The sequence below is a fragment of the Leptosomus discolor genome, chromosome 7, assembly GCF_034619465.1.
Source record: "Leptosomus discolor isolate bLepDis1 chromosome 7, bLepDis1.hap2, whole genome shotgun sequence".
Classification (NCBI taxonomy): Eukaryota; Metazoa; Chordata; class Aves; order Leptosomiformes; family Leptosomidae; genus Leptosomus; species Leptosomus discolor.
Window position 1 is genome coordinate 16,730,249 of NC_141397.1, and position 19,720 is coordinate 16,749,968.

General features: G+C 40.9%; 1 protein-coding gene across 4 annotated transcripts in view; it reads left to right on the forward strand.

The window, feature by feature from the left end:
- RARB (retinoic acid receptor beta) overlaps window positions 1-19,720 on the forward strand; it is a 193,633-nt gene that overhangs the window by 123,907 nt on the left and 50,006 nt on the right. For all 4 annotated transcript variants that reach the window (XM_086468632.1, XM_086468633.1, XM_086468634.1 and 1 more), the window contains one exon: window positions 16-164. In XM_086468632.1, the coding sequence (XP_086324758.1) occupies window positions 16-164 (149 nt within the window). The remainder of the gene's footprint in view (window positions 1-15; window positions 165-19,720) is intronic.

The window sequence follows — 19,720 nt, forward strand, 5'->3', positions numbered from 1 at the left end:
TTTTTTCTTTTGTAGCAGTTGAAACTCAGAGCACCAGTTCTGAGGAACTTGTTCCAAGCCCTCCTTCACCACTTCCACCCCCTCGTGTTTACAAGCCCTGTTTTGTCTGTCAAGACAAGTCATCTGGATATCACTATGGTGTCAGTGCTTGTGAGGGATGCAAGGTGAGTGCTATCCTCTCCCTTTCCTTTTATAGGACCACATTTCATTTCAGAGAGGGACAAAGCAATGCAGTTTGGTGTGACTTGATTGTCTCCAAGGACACCTGTTCCTTTCTTGTGTGAATTAATTCTGATTCATGAGTAAAGCCAAGTAAATGACTATCATGCCTGGAATTATTTCCCATTGTAACTTCTGCCAAAGTATGTCTTTCAGGGACTTCTATAAGTATTGACTGACATGAGGATGTGATCATAGCTGCAGACATAATCAAAGAATAAAGTGAAAACACTTTGAGACTCTTCACTGTCCATCTGTAGGTCAGGTGCATCCTGAGAACACACGTGGCCATTGGCTGCTCTCAGCCTTATTCTGTGTGCTGCTGTCTCTGTGTATGCAGGGGGTAGCATTTGGGAACAGGATCTGATCATCTGGAAATTTTTGGCATTGTCTCTAATTATCTAACTGATCTCAAATCAAATTGGGAATTTGAGGATTAGCAAGTTGGTATTCGCAAAATTTAATCTGGCAAGCTACAGTGCTGGCACATCTGCTAGCTGCTTTCCAGTGCTGTGGCTGTCAGAGCATGAATTGACAATCCATAGGATGTGGTAATACAATACGCCTTTCTAAAGTAGAGAATGTCCAAAGATGAGATACACCCCAGAGAAGCAATGTCAGCTAAACTGTGTGTGTATGGCAATAGTGAGAGGTGTACACACGGTGAGGAGTATGTGTGCAAGGAAAAAAAGTAGTGCAAAAAACGCTAAAGAAAAGATATCATAGGACAGATGCTGTTATAGTTAACTATTAGTTATGGTACCCTAATGCAATTCTTTTTTAACAATTAAAGAAAAGGCCTATGATTTTTGTCCTTCAAATTAAAATAGTTGTGTAGTGCTTAATACAGTGAAGATACTAATGCATGCCAAAAATGTGACAGGTGCTATATCCAAATAAATAAAGTTATTAGAATAAATTAGTAAAAAGTATTTTGCTGGTTTATTTTTGTGAAATGTTACAATATTTTTCAGATACTGTGCAGTTAGCCATTTTTACTTTATTCTTTGAACCTGCAACTTCTTCCATGCTGCTGGCTTTTTGTAGTGACATAAAATATCATACTCCTAGGTTTGTGTAGGATTGGAGTCTGTTTTCTGCCCTATTTTCTAACTGTATATACTGAAGTAGTGAAAGTAACTATTTAGGCTCAGCCTCAGTTTTAAAGTCTCTCTCTGGTATTGAATTTTTCCTTGAATATCATGTCTGTATTTTTCGAATGCCACAAAACTATCAAAATTTAAGTGTCTGTTAGGAAGAACTATGGTATGAATATGCTGTAGCCAATTTCATTAAATAGGAAACCTGATCATACTCGGATGCTAACACACAAATGGTGGTGTCATTTGCTCACCCACATGTTCCCTCTAAGCACAGACCTAATTGCAGGCTGTGGCAGAAAGGTCACATGTCCCTAAGACTTCGTTATTTTTAAAAAATATCAAAAATATACTGTAGAGCTTTTATTGGCATACTACACAGCATTTTCATAAATAATTAAAGCAAGACCACACTTGTCCAAATACATGACGAAATCCATCTTGTAATGTGTTAGCCGTTATTCAACAACAACAAAAAAATCAAATTCACTTATTTGCTAATTTGCAACATGGGTAATTCCACACTTAGCAATAGCTGCTGTTAAAAGGGGAAAAAAAAGTACTGACTTACAAAACCTGTCAGTCTGTGAGAAATAACAGTATTCCAAAGCAGTAACTTGGCTGCCTGAGACTGGTAATATTTGAGTTAGTTGATGCTGGTTCTTCAACAGGTTGGGCTAGGATTTTATGAATCTCTTCTACTGATTGTATCAGCTTCCTTAGTGATGAGTGCCAGTATCTGGCAAAGAACATGATGAGGCCACTGAGTCAACCAGTGGTCTCTTTGGTGGACAGTTGTGTACTACTTTTGCTGTTGAAAGTTGTCTGAGCTTTCAGGTCAACAGAACAACTGGACGACAGCAGTATGTGACAACTACTGCAGAAACAGCCTCAGAAACCTCTATGTTGCCAGTTTCTACACTTTCTCTGAAGAATGTTATGCTTTTCTCTTGAGCCTTTTGGAACTGAGTGGTTTATTTTTCTTTTCCTTCATCTTTGCTCTACACTTGCTTTCACACAGTCATTTCTTGATTCTGTACCATAAGAAAGCTGCCACCTTCTTATTTCTAACCATCCAGGCTCCTGCCTGTGCTCAAGTCTACCTTCACCCTTGATTCCCGATATCAGTTCTTCATTCTTCTTTCTCTACAGCCTTCTTCATACAAAGATTTAGCCAGTTGCTTTGAAAGTTTCAATAAGTACTGAGCATTGAGCACTGCTGCTGAGGAAGCCTTGTCTTCTGTGGATCTCTGCCTTTCAGTTGGTTAACCCAGGTTTGTTAAAGAGCCTCTGTTTCACCAAAGGCTTCTGCTTGGTACAGTGCTGGAGTTTCATGCTGATTCTCTGGTAAATTGGGGAGCAGTAATAGGAAAGAATTCATGTTACAGCCTTTCATCTAGTTACGAAACACAAATTTATTTCTCCTTTACCTGAAGACACATCTCCGTGCAATTTTAAAGAACTTTTTCTTCAAGATTCAGAGTTTCACTAAAGCTGACCAGTGTGTTCAAAAGCTTTTGGGATGGGGAGAGGCAACCTGCTTCTGGACAACTGGGTTGCACAAAGCTTATACCATTAGAAGCTGGACTGAAATACCAGCTAAATCAAGTATTAGTTACGCTTTTCTTTTCCTCTGACCTTGTTGCTGTTTTCTCTTTCTTCCTTCTATTCCCACTGTTTCTTTCTTCACCTGATTTGCAATCTCTGTTCTGTGATGTTAAACCTTAAATTCATTCCTTTTTCCTCCTGCATTGCACCTCCTTCTGCTCTGAGGTCCTTTTCTCAAGTCTTTTCTTTTTGCCTCTCTGACTCATTTACCTTTCCCTTCGAAATCCTGGCAGTCTTGTTTTTCAAGGGAAACATAAATGGAAAACCGTGCTCCTATCATATTTATCTAATTAGGACCCCATTCTGTTTGTTTTTCTGTGCTGGCTTTCCCTTGATTTTCTTCTAGTTCTCTCTGTTTTCCTTCTCCTCTGCCTTTCTCCTTTGAGCTCCAGCGAAGCTGCTGTCCCAGTCATCATTAGCAGTCTCTGTCTAGTGCAGAGGGACAGCTTTTTGTTCTCCAAGTTTTGGGTTGATAATTGCCTTTGATTCAGCAGGTTTTCTTTTTCCTGGCTTACAGGACTCTTCAGATTATTTTCCTACTTTGCTTACTGTTTATTCAATGTCTCTTTAAATGGCTCTCTGTCCACTTCCTGATGCTGTTCCATGAGGTTCGGTTCTTTGGTTTTCTGTCTCAAAAGCATCAGTTACTGACCTGTTTTATGATAGACTACTGGGGGAGGTCATGACAATATCCTGCTCATAAAGGGTGTATCCTTAATGGAGACCCTTCCAGGCAGGGGCCTTTGGAGAGCTGTCGATGATCATTATGATCTTGTGATGCTCTGTTTGGGAAACACTGCACTGGAAATTTTATCTTCACTCAATTGTCACCAACCCATGGATGATTTTCAAAGTTACCCCCATCTCTGACTTCTCCCCTGCTGTCTTTCCCTGGTGTGCCCTCTTGCTCACCTTGCTGCTAGTTCACAGAGTTTATGAAGATGGAACTTTCCATCCTTTCTCTTTGTGACATCACCAATTGTAATCTCATGGCGTTCAGTTTTTTCAGACGTCATGCCATGATGACATCATTTGTGATTTGCAGCATTGTAATTCACATGCTTTGCTGTCGTTTTTCCTCCAGAATCTGCCTTCAGCTGCCTTCATTGTCAAACCATTGCTGTGGTCTTCTCAAGTGATCCCTTCTCCTGACCTTCCTTCCCCATTTCCCACTCGCTGTCATCCTTGGACCTCATTCTTTCAGTTACCTGGGAACAACCTCCTAACCTCCTTTACCAAACACTTTCTTGATATTCTAAGCACCCTTTTTTTAAGTGATCTTTCTGTCTTATTCATTACCAGAATATTCAGTATTGTGCCCCACTAGAAAGAACTGTTCTGTGGCTTGTTTTGATATACTAATACTAGTCTTTTAAGGTTTTTAGAGGCTGGAGTACTTCATAATATGCACTTATGAAATACAATGAAAGTTTAGGAGCTATCTAAGTAATTTCAAGAGATCTTGTTTTCTAATTTTGGTACATTCAGACTGAAAAGTTCATTTGTGATTATAGAGTACCTGACTTCTTGCCTTCCAAATTTGAAATTTGGGAGCTTTCAGAAGGTTGATATCCCTAACTTTTTCTCAATTTGTTCAGTTGTATTCAGCAGTCAGGATTTTTTTGGTGTTTTAAACTGTTTAAAAAAAAAAAATGATCATGGCTTTGTGTTTATTTCTGGGTGTTATGCTGCAAAAGGCTGATGTGCCTCATAGCCTGTCAATGGCTTTGTGTATGTATTAGAATCTCAAAACCAAGCTGATCTTCATGGTGCGCTTGTATTTTGTAAGAAAAATTCCAGAGTCAGTCTGTTTGGGGGGGGCGTCAAATACAATACATTGACAATATTCAGCTTATTTACAATTTTTCCATTTTGTAAACTGTGTGGCATTTCAGAGGCGGGTTTTGGAATCTACTCATGTATTTCGTGACCTCAGTTAAAGACTTCTGAAATCTGACTCCCTCCCTTGTCTCTGGGTGTTGCTAGATAGCACGCAAACAAATTCCATACAAAATGAGCAAATTGGATTTATCCAGCTGGTACAAGTGGTTGTAGGGCTGGCTGTCACCGAAAGCTCAGCTCTTTAGTCCCAACTTGACTCGTCATTGTAGCCGGGTTTGCGGAAAGGGAGCCTGAGAGTAGCGGGCTGGATTTCCCGCACAATGCCATCATTGTGTGGCCAAGGAGAAGCTGGCGTTCTGGCAGCCTCAGCTGTCTCTGAAAGCCTTGTCTCTTGTTCTGGGTGTTTAAAAGATGACATTCCTCTGCTGGCAATCCTGCCTGGATTCCTGGCTTGGATTTGGTGGGCAGCAAAGATGCCTAGAGCAGTTTCAGGAGAGAAGCATATAAGAGGGTAGGTTTACGGTCCAGCGGTTTTGTCTGAATGATCAAGGTGCCCCTCTGCCTGTTGTTGATGTTAACAGACAAAAATGTAGGTAAATCTACTTCAATACCAAGTGATCCCAGGTTGTCTTTTATTATAAAAGAATAGCTTTCCTTCCATCAGAGTTTTCATATAAAATCACATCTAATGTGGGATCATTAAATTTAAAAGGGTAGCCACATTTAACATATTTTCAAAGGTCTTAGGCTATGAAAATATGTCTATTTATTTGTTTGACACATTCCTGACTCAAATATATGTAATTTTTTTTATTGTGAAGATTTTAAACAATATGGAAAAAGGGCATTGATATAAACCTTGAAATTTGGGTCTGTAATTTTGTAGGACTGACTCCCACAAAAAAGATAAGATACACATAAGAGAAGAAAACAAAAACAGAGAAAATGAAACAGTTTTTGCTTTGTCCAGATTTGCTGATCCATGTGGTTGTTTAGCTTGGGAGAAAAAATGTCATTTTGTTACAGCTTTACCTTACTTGCTTATAGATGCAGTGGGAGGGAGTCCTACCACTCAACTTGGTGCCCAAAATTAGCTGCCTGACGTTGAAGACTGAGCGCTCTCTGCAGTTTGTGAAGAGAGAGGAGCTCCTCTGATGGCTGATTCAGAGCATCTGAACTAGATCTACTCTGGGTCACCCTCCAGAGCAGCCTGTCCCCATGAGCCATTGGGTTAGGTGCCCAAAGCACAACTGTTGTGTTAATATTCTCTATGATGTCCCCCACGGTTCTGTCCCTCTGGACACTGAGAGTGTTGGGGTTCCCCCATTGCGGGACGTGAATCTATGATCAGCACCAGTTAACAACAGATTTATAAAATGCTACTGCAGAAAGGGGAACTGATTTTGATTTTATTTATTATTTGGAGTTCAACGGCAAGGATATTATGCTTTGGTCTGCCAGAAATGTTGATGAGTGGCCTAAAATATTTTAGGGATTGTCATAGCAAAGTTCCCTTTATGGAACAGTGTCCTTCGGGACAGATGCCTTTTTCTTTTAATAATGCCTCTTACATCATGTGAGGACAGATTTGCATTTTCTTAGGCAGTTCTGGGACTGTAGAGGGATCTTAAGCAGCAGTTCTTTTTGATAACACCACTCTTGCATATGATAGCTTCTAGCTGTAATGTAATTATATTTAAGTCTATATTTATGCCCCTTTACTGGGAATTAAGGATCCAGACATAGAATTTTCTCAGTTACCTAACACTATAAAATAAAAGCAAACTTCATAAAACCAGCTAACTGATATTCTGTATTTTTGTTTGGCTTTGTTTTCCTGGCATGTTTTTTAATTGCAACTGAAACAAGAAAGAAATGTGAAGTTGAAAATAACAGTATGATTTGTATCAGGGAAAGAAGTAATATTGTTTGCGGCAATGCGATTGTAGAAGCTTCTGTTGGTTCAAAGAAAAATATAGATCAGCTTGAATGATCAAGCTGTATTTGTCTCCATTTAAGCTGTATTAGTAAATGACAGTGCCAGCGGTAGAAGTGCATGCACAGCTATGAAAAATTCCTCAGATCATGGAAAATTGCTCCTAGTTTCAGCTAAATCAACAATTTTTTTTTAGAAGGTGAAAATTTTATTTTGAGATAATTTCTGCATACTATTAATATAATCTGATCTTAAAGTGTAAGCACTTTGCAGTGTAGCTATGTTCAAAGCCATTTGTTTGCAGAAAGCAGTACTGTATGCAGAAAGACACTAAATGACTTGCAACTGATTTGCATGTACTGAAAACCTGGATTTTTTTTAATGTGTTTTGTACAATCAGAGGAGACCTGATTTTTTTTAATGCTGTCTTTGAAATTTTGGGTTTTAAAATAACAAAACCAGGAAAGCCAGGTGTCCTGTGAAAAGCTGATATCTGTTTTAGTAAGTTCTTAATTATTTTTTTCTCTGTGTTTGGAAGATAAAACTTTTTGCCAGGTACTGAATTTATTTCAAATATTTGATGAATAGAGAAGCATATGTTTATTGGAAGCCCATTGAGAGCAAGTAAACATGATGAAATAGATGGGATCAGGAAGAAAAATTTTGTCTTACCATATATTTTAAAATCTCTTTCTGGGTTGTATGAATGACATGAATGAAGAAAAAAAAATTAATGGCCAACCGTGACGGAAAACAAAAATGAAAATTGTGTTGTGTGTTTGAATGCCATGATTTCCAGTGCTTTGGGCCCAAGTTGTGGATTATACAAGAGGAAGATTAGCTGTGGATGTACGTGCTATACCCCCCTACAGACACTGCTGCTCTTTGTCTGTCTCTGCTCCAGAAGTCCAGTGCAGGGGAGCAGCAAATCTTCCTCTTATCCTGCCCGTTGCCCTCAGTCATAGACAAAGGGTTTATCTTAAGCTGTGAGAATAGTTGTTTTTACTAATTAATTTTTTTCTGGCAGTGATGCTGGTGCTATAGAAGCACAGATATTATCCCAAATTACTTTTTATCCATGCTACCCACACTGCTCCAGTTATTTGTGAGCACAAGGGCTAATGTCCTGTGGAAACAGCAACTGGAAAATACTCTCTTATTTTGCATAAACTGTCAAATAATGACATACAATAATTTGGTTTAAATCTTGCACTGCCTTCTCATGCAAAATTCATGATACCATCAGCGAAGGCTTTAAGAAGAAAGAACAACAGCATCTTAAACTACGGTGCATTGGTGACCAGCCACGTTTTGGGGCACTGCTTTGCCATGCTGTGTACCTGGAAGGTTTCTGGCTGTACCAAGTAGCTGTCGTCCTGCATGTGGCCATCTCCTGTGGACAGTTTGGATGCAGCTGTCCTGTTTCAGAGGCTGAAGAAGTTAACTAAAGTAGATGTGGACTTTTCCATCGTATGTCAGCCAGCCTTAGTGCCCATGACTGTTCCAAAGAGCATTTTGTAATATGAGATGTAGCCTTCATGCCTTCTGATCTTGCGTTTCTTTTCAGGATCTTTGGCCAATAACCAGTCCATAACGGCTACATTTTTTTCATTATTATTATTATTATTAAACTAAAATTGTTGAATCTTACTGTTCTGGCAGTGTTTGTTGCTTTCTATACTTGAGAATAAACACCATAAAAAGAAGAAACTTCAAATTTACAGGTATATGTATCATTGGAGTTGAATCGTGGCTTCTCACACCGAGGTAGGTACTGAAGAGCCCTTGTAGATGTGTTTGACACATTTCTATCCAACTTTCACCTTCCTATAGCTGTTGTGGCTTATTAGCAGGTGGCTGAGAGCTGAGGATCACACCAGATCAGTAACATGCACGTGGTTTGCAACAGCTTCAACAGAATTAAGTAAATTATATGTACGTGTAAAAGTGCTGTCTATGCAAATCATGTCATGACGTACCGACCAGAGGTGCCAGAAGCAGGTGGGCTGTGTTCAGGCTGGTACGTTTGCCTGCTGAGAAGTCCCCTGGTTTGCATGCAATGGATGTGGAGGGTGTTTTTTTTTTTTCTGTAAGTAGGTTCTAATGGATTTTACTTTTTCAATTTTCTTGACCAGAGAGGGGGAAAAACCTTTTATTTTGTTCTCATCTTGTTAATCTATTTCATAGCTATCCATTAGTTTAAGGACCCCATGTGGCCTTTAATTATAAATGTGGAGTACAGACTGTCCTGTGCAGACCCAGAAAGTTGTTACAGTGTAGGAAAAAATGCAGCTTTCCACCATGTTTAATACAACATTTTATAATGTGATCTTCGAAAGTATTATTTGCAGAGGTAATTCGGCAGATAAGGAAATACGGACATTTGAGCAAACATCTCAGAAATGAAATACTCTGAGATTTTCTATTAACTGTAATAGCCTACTTTTTTAATACTACGCCATATTTATTTATGCTTACTGAACAGCAATCATAGGCATGTAAAATTTTAATTTTCCAACTCTGTAACTTTTTAAAAAGAAACTGGTTAAGAGACATTGATAGAGAAGGATATACTAGCAATTGATCTGTTGAATTTAGATTTAAGGTAGCTTGCTGGACCCCAGAAGTAAGTGCACTGTTTTTCCTGGAAGAAAGGGGGAGAGTAGAATAGTTTGCTGAGTGTGGTTCTGGCTAGAGTGTTGACTTTGGTGCTAGTGAGATGGTTGGAGTCACTGTTCTGCTTGCTTTAGGCATCTTTTTAAATTGTAGTTCGCTTTTTTTTTTTTTTTAACAAGTACTTAAAGATTTTCTGATTGTCACATCTTGGAGAAGTAAATCCGAAATTATGAGTTTTCCTAAGTATACAAAACTGAATTCTCCATTATCTAATTCTGTTCACTTACGTGTTAAGTAAATATTCAGGTGCTCCTTGTTTGCTACTTAATTTGAATTTATTTTGAAAGATCCACCGATCTATATTTTCTGGTTGTTGTAAGCCATCGCCCAGTTCATAAGTGATCAGGTTCCAAATTTACAAAAATACTTTGATTGGCCTTGGAAAGTGACTTTCCATTGTTCTCCGTGCTTACTGACTGACCTGCTAATGGAAACAGAGGTTCTTTCTAATCCTGAATGAAGTGTTCCTCTGAGGAAATTTCCTAAAGGGGTATTTTCTTTAGCTTCTTCTGGAAATGGAGTGCAATTGAATTTGCAGGGTTGATCCCAGAGCTGTTCAGCATTGCAGAGCTGCTTTTCTTGACATTTCATAGAATTATAGACTGGTTTGGGTTGGAAGGGACCTTAAACATCATCCAGTTCCAAACCCCTGCCATGGCCAGGGACACCTTCTGCTAGACCAGGTTGCTCAAAGCCCCATCCAACCTGGCCTTGAACACTACCAGGGAGGGGGCAGCCACAGCTTCTCTGGGCAACCTGTGCCAGTGTCTCACCACCCTCACAGTGAAGAACTTCTTCCTTATACATATCTAAATCTACCCTCTTTCAGTTTGAAACCGTTACCCCTTGTCTTATCACTACACTCCCTCCCCACCTTTCTTATAGGCCCCCTTTAAGTACTGGAAGACCAGTATAAGGTCTTCCTGGATCCTTCTCCAGGCTGAACAACCCCAACTCTCTCGGTCTGTCTCATAGGGGAGGTGCTCCAGCCCCCTGAACATCTTCGTGGCCCTCCTCTGGACCCGCTCGAGCAAGTCCATGTCTTTCTTGTGCTGGGGGCCCCAGAGCTGAACACAGAACTCCAGGTGAGGTCTCACAAGAGCGGACTAGAGGGGGAGGGTCACCTCCCTGAACCTACTGGTCACACTTCTCTTGATGCAGCGATTGGCTTTCTGGGCTGTGAGCGCACACTGCTGGCTCATAATCAGTTTTTCATCCACCAACACCCGTAAGTCCTTCTCCGCCGGGCTACTCTTGGTCCACTCATCACCCAGCCTGTGTCTGTGCTTGGGATTGCCCCAGTCCAGGTTCAGGACCTTACACTTGACCTTGTTGAACTTCGTGAGGTTTGCATGGACCCAACTCTCCAGCCTGTCAAGGTGCCTCTGGATGGTCTCCCTTTCCTCCAGTGTGTTGCCTGCACCACACAGCCTGGTGTTGTCAGCAAACTTGCTGAGGGTGCACTCAATCCTACTGTCTGTGTCACTGACAAAGATTTTATGTAGCACCGGTCCCAATACCAACCCCTGAGGAACACCGCTTGTCACTGGTCTCCACTGGGACATTGAGCTGTTGATCACTACTCTTTGAGTGCGACCACCCAGCCAATTCCTGATCCACTGAGTGGTCTATTTGTCAAATCCATGTCTCTCCAGTTTAGAGACAAGGACATTGCAGGGGACAGTGTCAAATGCTTCGCACAAGTCCAGATAGCTCTTCCCTTATACACCAATACTGTAACCCTATCCCAGAAGGTCACCAAATTAGTCAGGCACAATTTGCCCTTACTTGAAGCCATGTTGGCTGTCACCAATCACCTCCTTATATTCCATGTGCCCTAGCATATTTTCCAGGAGGATCCACTTTGTGATCTTGCTGGGCACAGAGATTAGACTGGCTGGCCTGTAGTTCCCCAGGACCTCCTTTTTTCCCTTTTTGAAAATGGGGGTTTATGTTTCCCCTTTTCCAGTCAGCTGGAAGTAATCTTCCGAGATTTGGTATTTCCAGTACAGTAAGCTTTACAGATTCTTCCTTCAACTTGCTTATTGCATACATTCTTCTTGTTGCTCCCCCTGTAAAACAAAAAAATGCCTTACTAAAAAAACTCTTCCGTTTTTGAGTAGCCATTCCAAAAATCAAAAACTGCTAAAGTTAAGATTATACCCATGTACCTATCTTTCTCTCTTTGTAGCTGGATTTTGCTATAGTCTTTAGATATGAATATGTTGTTACTTGAGTTCCATGCAAAAGGCATACATGTTGTATCCTTCTATTTTATATTATTCTGATCATTTCAGTGGAACTTCCCATATACAGAAGACACCTCTAGGTGTGACATCTGTGCAGCTCAGTACTCTACTTGTAAAAACTTCATGTAGTGTTAAAGAAGCCAGGCATTCATTTCTGTAATTGGTAGTTTGGGTGTATTGGTATATTAACTGTTTTAATTGGTATATTGCTGCAGCTGGTCTGACAAATATACAGGGTCCCTACTCATAAAATGTTCTTCCCTTTGACAATATGCAGGAGTCCCCACAATTTCCACAGCTCAATTCAGGAGACAGCTGAAAAGTAGACATTTCTGAGTGTAAAGTCCCTTATGATTTCACATGGCCATGCTTAAAATTTCTCATTTAATGTATTTTAGTGGGAAAAGTTACTATGCAATAAAAAACTGTATCATAATACCTACGTTTAATGGGGAGAAGGTGTATCGTTTCTGGATCCCCTGTCTAGAATAACAGATACATAAATTACAAGGTGAGACAGCAGTCACAAGTAGTGCCAAAAAGTGTAGATTGGGTTGGCTGTAAATGCAGTCAGCGATTTCACTCCAGCTATAGTGAACCTCAGCCAGCGGCTGCTGGGGACCCTTCCAGCACCGGAAGGGAGAGCTAGCAGCCCCCAGCCACGGCACGTGAGCAGGGTCTGCTGTCGCCTGGCGGCAGGGAGACTGGTCAAATGCTTACAGAGCAAGTTTGTTCCCATTTCAGAGTCTCTTTAAAAGTGACAATTTAATGGGACCCATTACTGTCAGCTGTGGCCAGTTCCCTCCTCCCCGGCACTCACCCGGGAAAGCAGAGATTTATAGCCGTGGTGCAGCCGCTCCGATGGGCTACTGTTCACTCCTCCTGCGAGTGTCCTGGCTGGCTGCTCTCCAGACGAATCTTCCCAACAGGGGAGGGGTCTTCCCTGTCTCCAGCGTGCTTGGCTTGCTTTGGAGCCCTGTGCACCTATGATAAATATAAATGTAAATTATTAGGTCCTCACTTCAGAGTATACTGTGATCCTCATGAGCTTTCTGCTGGTCCAAAAGAGTGGCAGTGCTACAGATTTAGGAAGATTTAAGCGGAACGTTCCAGAGAAAGCTCTGCAGCCCATAATTTTTTAAATTAATGAGTACTACCACTTTTTTTACAGTTTGTTTTAGTTTTTTGGGGGATCAAGGCGTTGCTCAGATGCCACTGCAAATGGTCTTAACCAGTCTGCATTTATCCATAGTGATGCACAGTGACTGCTATGTGTAGGGAAACAAAAGTGAAAACTGTGTGTTTTTTTGAAAGGAAAGAAGAAAGGGAGTGTTAACATGAACAGGAGAGATGCAAGCACAGCACCCAGAAGCCAAATGGATGAGCTAACTGAAAAGACCTTTTATCGCACCCCAAGTCCATGTGATTTTCGTAAACTGAAAGAATGATCGTCTTGTGATTATATGAGCTCTGTGCTTGAATCTGGCCATTGATTAAAGTCTGGCAGGGGAGGGAGAAAACAGGAAAACATCTTGCTAAGATTTTCCTGTGTTAGATTAATCAGCCCCAGTTCATTCACTCATCTCTGAAAGGTCATGTTTTCTTGTCATCAAAGTTGCCCAGTTCCAGACTCTCCCTTGCTTCCCTATGGCTTGGCTGAATGAACAGTGGTGCCCAACATCGGGCAAGATGGAGGCTGCACTGCATCTATCCTGTAAGCTGTGATGCTTTTCAGCATCTCAGCATGATTTGTGTCGGTTTTTGCATTGAGATATATATCTCCAGTTAGTGTTACCTTAAGAGTCCTTGTTGCTTGGAGGAACTAGTCAGTTGATTCCTCTTCTCCTTGTGCAGTTGCTAATCCCTTGCACTGGCACAGACTGCATTGCATCCACCTTTCTCAGCCTGCTTTTCCATGTTGTTGAGACCATTTTGATCGTGTATACTTCGACTGTGTATGGGAACTGGGCAGAGCGGTATGGTCACCATCTCACTCTTAAAAACAGTGGGTTTGCCAAGCTGGTCCAGCTCCAAGTTATCCCTCTGCTGTCGCCTTTGGTAATGAGTTTCAGCTGCAGTGTGGAAAGGTAATTTTCCTTGACTACTGCCAGTGCTAGAGCACCAGACTTGCATATTTCTGTGTGTTTACTTGAACTGTTTTCTAGTCTCCAGGCATCCAAGTTTCACTAAACTCTTATATTTTACAGTGTTTTAGTGGGTCGTTCTGTGTTAGAATTTATATATTTGTCGCTGAATGTGGGGGAATGAGAGTGTAGCATAAAGTAGTAAGTACAAGATATTATTTGCTAGATTTCAGGAGATCTGATACAGCGTATTTGTTTAAAGATCAGTTGTCGAAACTAAGAGCAAAAAAAAAATTGTGGGGAGATAATGAGCGTGTGTTGAGGAGTCATTCGGATGGATGCCCAACAAATGTACCAGGAAGCATAATGCTTAAGACATCTGGTTTATTTTAGCATGTTTATGTCCATGAATATTTTTGCGTTGCTTTCTGCATTGTTTTCATATGTCGCTTCATCCCTTCTCAGAAACTTCTTCTGTGCTGCAGATCGGGCATATTTTAAAACTCTTCCCAGGTGGGACAAAGAGAATAGAAACATGCTGGGTCTTGATGACAAGTGGGAGCCATGCTGCAGCACGGCCGGAGCCAGCTCTTCGCCACCCATCCTGGCAGGCGGGTGCTGGGCCAGCACCCACCCAGCCAGCTGGGCTCAGGCTGGGGCACCGCATTGGCTCCACGTGGGTTGGGGAGAGAGCAGGGAACAGCTGGCTGTGCATGCAAACTGTGTGAATCCCTCTGCTACAGCAAGGGGAATTGTGCTTCAGCCAGCTTGCAGGCATATATAAATATTTGTGGCATAGTTTGCATTATTGTTTCAGCTGAGCTGTAAACATTCATTTGCTGATAGTGGGTTAGAAACAAGCACCTCTATAAATTTCAGACAGTGCAGAAATGCAGGGATTTTTATATTGGCTGACAATTCATGAAAGTCCTCCTGCCTCTTCTGATAAATAACTGTGGTGCCAAATATGTGCAGGAACTCTGTAAGCCTTTGTGATGAAGGCTGGGAGGGGAGGAGGAGGACGCCAAGCCTGCCCGTGCAGGGAATTTCCTTGGAGCATGCACATACCTTCTTTCTCCCATGTAGGTTTGTGTTTGAGCTTGCCCTTTCCCCTTCACGTGTTTCCATCTCTGCCAGCGGCTAAATGGAGAGGCTAATTTGAGAGACTACTACAAGTAATTGAAGCATAGTAATTGCATAGCTAACATGAGTCTTTTCCTTGTCCTGCCTGCTGCAGGAATCTGCATGTCACTGCATGTGTATAACTTGGCAGAGATTTTTTGTTTGTTTTTACACAGTTAGAGTAGCTGTTGCTTAGTGTCTTTCCTAGGTAGCTCTGTGCAAAAAAATCCCATGTATGTCTAGTAAAATTGTAACATTGTCCTTGGAAGATGGTCCCCTGGCTCCAACCAACTGAAAACCCAGTGAATAAAACAGAGACCCAAATTAAGAGTGTAACCAAACTCAGTCTTACGTTTGGGGGATAACAATTGGGAAAGTCTTTCCCGATACTGTGCCTTCCATGCAAGAGAGCAGCTACATAAATGGTTTGGAAAAGTGTCATTCTTTACGAAGAAATACTGCGCTTAATTAATTCTTGCTCCTGGGAGGTCAACCTGGGGCACTCATTATTGTCTTAATTGGTGGTATAAATCCTGAGGCACTGGAGGGGAAGAGAGGAAAAAACCAATGAGCAGTTAACAACATACAGGCTTTTGGATAAGTACTAGCCAGTTGTGTGACCATCACAGTGACATTTTATGGTTTTATTGGGTTATAGGTCTGGTCCTCCACAAATTAGGTTAAAGGGAATTGATTTGCATAAACAAAAATACAAGAAAATAGCAAAATGCAATAATTCATTCCTGAGTTCTCCATTAAACTGTGTGAAATAACTCAGTGCACTGCAACTCAGAAAAGCATTTCTTTGATCTCCTGTTATTCGTATTAAATTATATTCATTACTTTTCCCATCTGGAGTTTTCCTAGCAGGCCAAAAATCATCCTACAGACATTACTGAAAGGAAGTTAACTGTAACTTTTTAATTGTATACATTTCATCTCCTTTTTTTTTTTTAATTTGAAGGAAGCAGATGGAAGTGCATACCAACGCCTTCCTCTCTGTTTAAATTACTGAAGTGGAGAAGCAGAAAATCTCAGCCGTTCTTTCCCCTCACATATTGTTTCAAGGTGATGACTGTTCTGTCTGGAGACTTTGACATGTTTGCTAAAAAGGTCAGGAGTTCAGTGAAAATCGAAATTGTGGAGAAATCCATGTGTAGTCTTAGGGATGCTGTGGTACCCTCGCTGGAGAAATCTGGTTGCTGCAGATTTGCAGCCGATTGAGTGCATCTCCTCCCTTTTGTTGGTAGCTGCTTCTGTGCCAGGTGGCCAGAAGAAGCGTTTCAAACTCCCCAGGAAAAAAATCAACATTTTGATGGTGTGGGGCACGTTTTTAACATTAGGCCAAGGTTTGTGGAATCAGAAGGTGTGTTAGTGTGGGGCACCATGAAAAACAGGGTTCTTTTCCAGCCTCACCAGTGGTTAACAGGTAACTGGCATTCGTAGCCCCATGAATAATTTCCTTCAGGCTCTGTCGTCAAAATTGGACTCTTTTTCTTGCTTTGAGGCCCACAAGACTTTTTTCACTTTAGAAACTATTGGGATTTTATGGCCTGCTCTGTCTTTGGAGAATTTTTTTCAGTTGCAGATGAGCGCCCTCATTTTGGTAGCTTAGAGAGCGGTGACACCTTCTTCATCTGCCTGTCCCTGTCCTCTGGGCCTTTTTATCTTTTTAAGAAATGAGAAAACCCTGAAGCCTTTAAAACTTTTCTATTTGTGTAAAAATATTGAAAAGAGAATAGGCCTTTTTTTCCTCTTAGTGGGTTGCTTTTAGGTCCGCAGGTCTGTATTGCCATATGCTAGGTGTGGGATAACACCTGCTTATTTTTATGAAGTGTTTTGAGTTCTGTCAATTTGAAAAAAAAAAAAAAAAACCCACAACATCCCCACCCCGGTTTCAATAGCAGATTTGGGTTTCTTCAGCCATGGAAGGTAATGGCTGTTCTTCATCTGCAGAATAAATAGCTAGTCAAAATGAAATGCGGGTGATGAGCAGAGAGTTTCTGCTGGAAATTACATCAATGAACAGACAAACCCAGAGCATTTCCCAGGATGGGCTGGTGCCCACCCGCTCTGCTGCTGGGTGACTGGCATCTCTAGGTGCTCTCTACAAGCTATTGACATTTAACAGCATTTATTCATTTGTTTTTGCAAAGATCTGCCTGTCCTGCCCTAACATACATCATCAGCACAATTTCCCTGCTTCCTGGCAGCAAGCCTTCCTCTACTTATTGTTGTAGCTGCTTCCATTTTGTGCCGGCGGTGGTTTCCAGCCACAATGTCAGACAATTAATTTGTTTATTCTGCAAGTTGTGATTTCCAAAGCGTGATAGACAGTGCAGACATCCCGGAAAAGTGCTGTGCAACTGGGAATATGCTTATTTTAGCTTCCTTTTAGATAGCTGCTTTGGCAGGTTTCATTACTTGTGGGGTCTCGTGTTCTGCCTGCAGTCATTTTACAGTGTCTTTTGTACTATACGGAATCATTTAACGGTATATGCTGGGGCTTTTAGGTCTTTTATAAGCCTTTCTATGCAACTCCAGTTGTGGGATTGCATGTTATCAATGCCTTTCAGAGCAAATATTCCTGGTTAACAACTAAAAATTGTGTGTGTCTGCCCTAACCTGACTGCTGATCCTACCAGGACTTCGTGAGAAGGGGTTTTTTGCTCCGTGACTGCTGCCGTCTGTAGTAAAAACACTGCAAACCACATTCAGTTCATGAATGGACCCGGACAATTCCCTGGACACAGAATAAAGTAGTTTTGTGCAGATCTCATCACTGAGAGAAACCTTAAATGTCTCTGTGGATGCTGCAGAGAGCAGGAACGGGGTCCTTACCTTGCCTAAGTACATTTTACAGGGTTAGCAAGAATAGGGGGTAACTTGAATGATTAAAATAAATGGATTGAAAAGAGGCTATGCATCACAAACAGCTTTGTTTTGTAAAAAAGGTACATATTTGTACAGCCACTATTTGACAATAATGGCAGGGGTTTCAGGTATGTTGTGGACTGGATTTTCTTTTCCATTGTTACTGAGTTTTGTCTTTTCCTTCAGAGATCAGTCAGTCAGTTTATAAATGACTGATAAACTGTACTATATAAAAGTTCTTCTTACTCCTTTGTTTCTTTTATGATAAAGTAGCAATACACTTCATGTCTTTTGCAAATTTAGCAAAGAATGGCCTCTAAATCTGCAGGAGTCGTAGCTGTCTGCCTGTATTTGGGGGTAATCAAAGCTGAACCAGATGAACCGAGCAGGCTGTTCAAACAGATTGAGCTTGCCATAGCCCTTCTCTGCTGATTACCCTGTCCCTGGCTTGCAGTGCAAGTTTTCAACTTGTAAGCCCACTACATCTGCAAATAAGATTTAGCATGCCTTATGCTGGCAAAATATTTTTAAGGCGTTGTTGAGATCCAGTGATCCATCTCTTCATGCAATGTGCATAACTTGATCTCTAAATCATCTGACTTGCCAAAATCAACTGGACAGTGAAGGACAGGGAGTTGTATAGATTCCCTATCCGATGTGTAAGGGTAGCAGTTCATGCTAACAATTCTGTAAGACTTCATAAGCTTAAACACTTTAACACTATCTTGAGGGCTTATCCTTAATGAGCTGCTTTGTATTCAGATAGCCAGTGGCATAATGGCATTCAAAATATTACAGAAATAGTTCATATTCTCACTGGACACCACTGATCTGTACTGAGCTCTCTAATTTTGACACACTCACAGGCAAATACTACAAAAATAGGTGGTGAGTGGGATGAGGTGGGACTTTTTGGCATTGTGTTGAAGGTAGATTGACTAAATAGGTTATTTAGTTCTAAGCAATAGACCTAGTAAACTGGGTTTATTTGCTGCTTGATACATATGGTTTCATGTATCACACTCTGCTTTCAGAGCAGCAGATAAGATATCAACACAATTAAAAGTGAAAAATAATCTGTCTGCTCTGCCAGTGGTGGATGCTCAGAGAACACACGCTGATACAATAGATTTCTGAATAATTTATACTCAGCATTTTTTCCTTGCACTCGGTAAATGAGGACGCCTAATGTGGCATGGTCAGAGTGATACTCTATCTGTCATCTATTAAGATAACAAGATTGGTGGGCCTGAGAGGAGCGTGGCATGGTGCACAGAAAAAATGAGATTAAAAATTGAAATGTTTGTCCAAAATGCTCTGTGTAAAGGATGCGGACAAAGGCAGCTCACAAGGATGGAATTAATTCAGAAGTGTGATTTCTGCAAAGCTTTGTTTGTCTTTGCTAAAATAAAAACGCAAGATCTGTGTTCCTTTCAAAAGTTGTGGATAAAAGGAATATTAGAGTAAATCACTGTTCCTGATAGGCCTTCAGTAGCTTCCTCTATTTTAAATTCAAGTACTTTGTAGGTGCTGTAGAAAACAATTATGTATGACAGTAATGCTTTATGTCTTACAGAATGTTTTTATATATTCATAAGGCATTTTAAATTACAAAGAAAGAATCATTTGTGCTTGTTTTTGGCACAGGAGTCTCTCATCTCCCGTCACAGGGTGTTCATTTGGACGGGATGCTAAAATATTTGCATAAAAAATTGCTTATGTAAATACTCAGCCAAACAGATTGCTTTCAAGGTGAATGTATTATAGTAAGTAGTAGCTTGTTTTCCAAGAATCAGTAGGCGCTAGAAGTGGATTAATTTATAAGCAGTGTTGGTCTGCTGTCTCTTAACATCTTAAGGTTTGGTCGCATTTGGATTTTCTTGGGTTTTGGGGTTCTTGTTGGGGTTGTGAGATCAGATGGAAGTCATTTGACAAAAAGCACTTGGAGGAAAACTTAGGCTTCCTTCTAACTTTGCTGTTTTTAGTAAGCAGGCCAGTGTATTATACCCG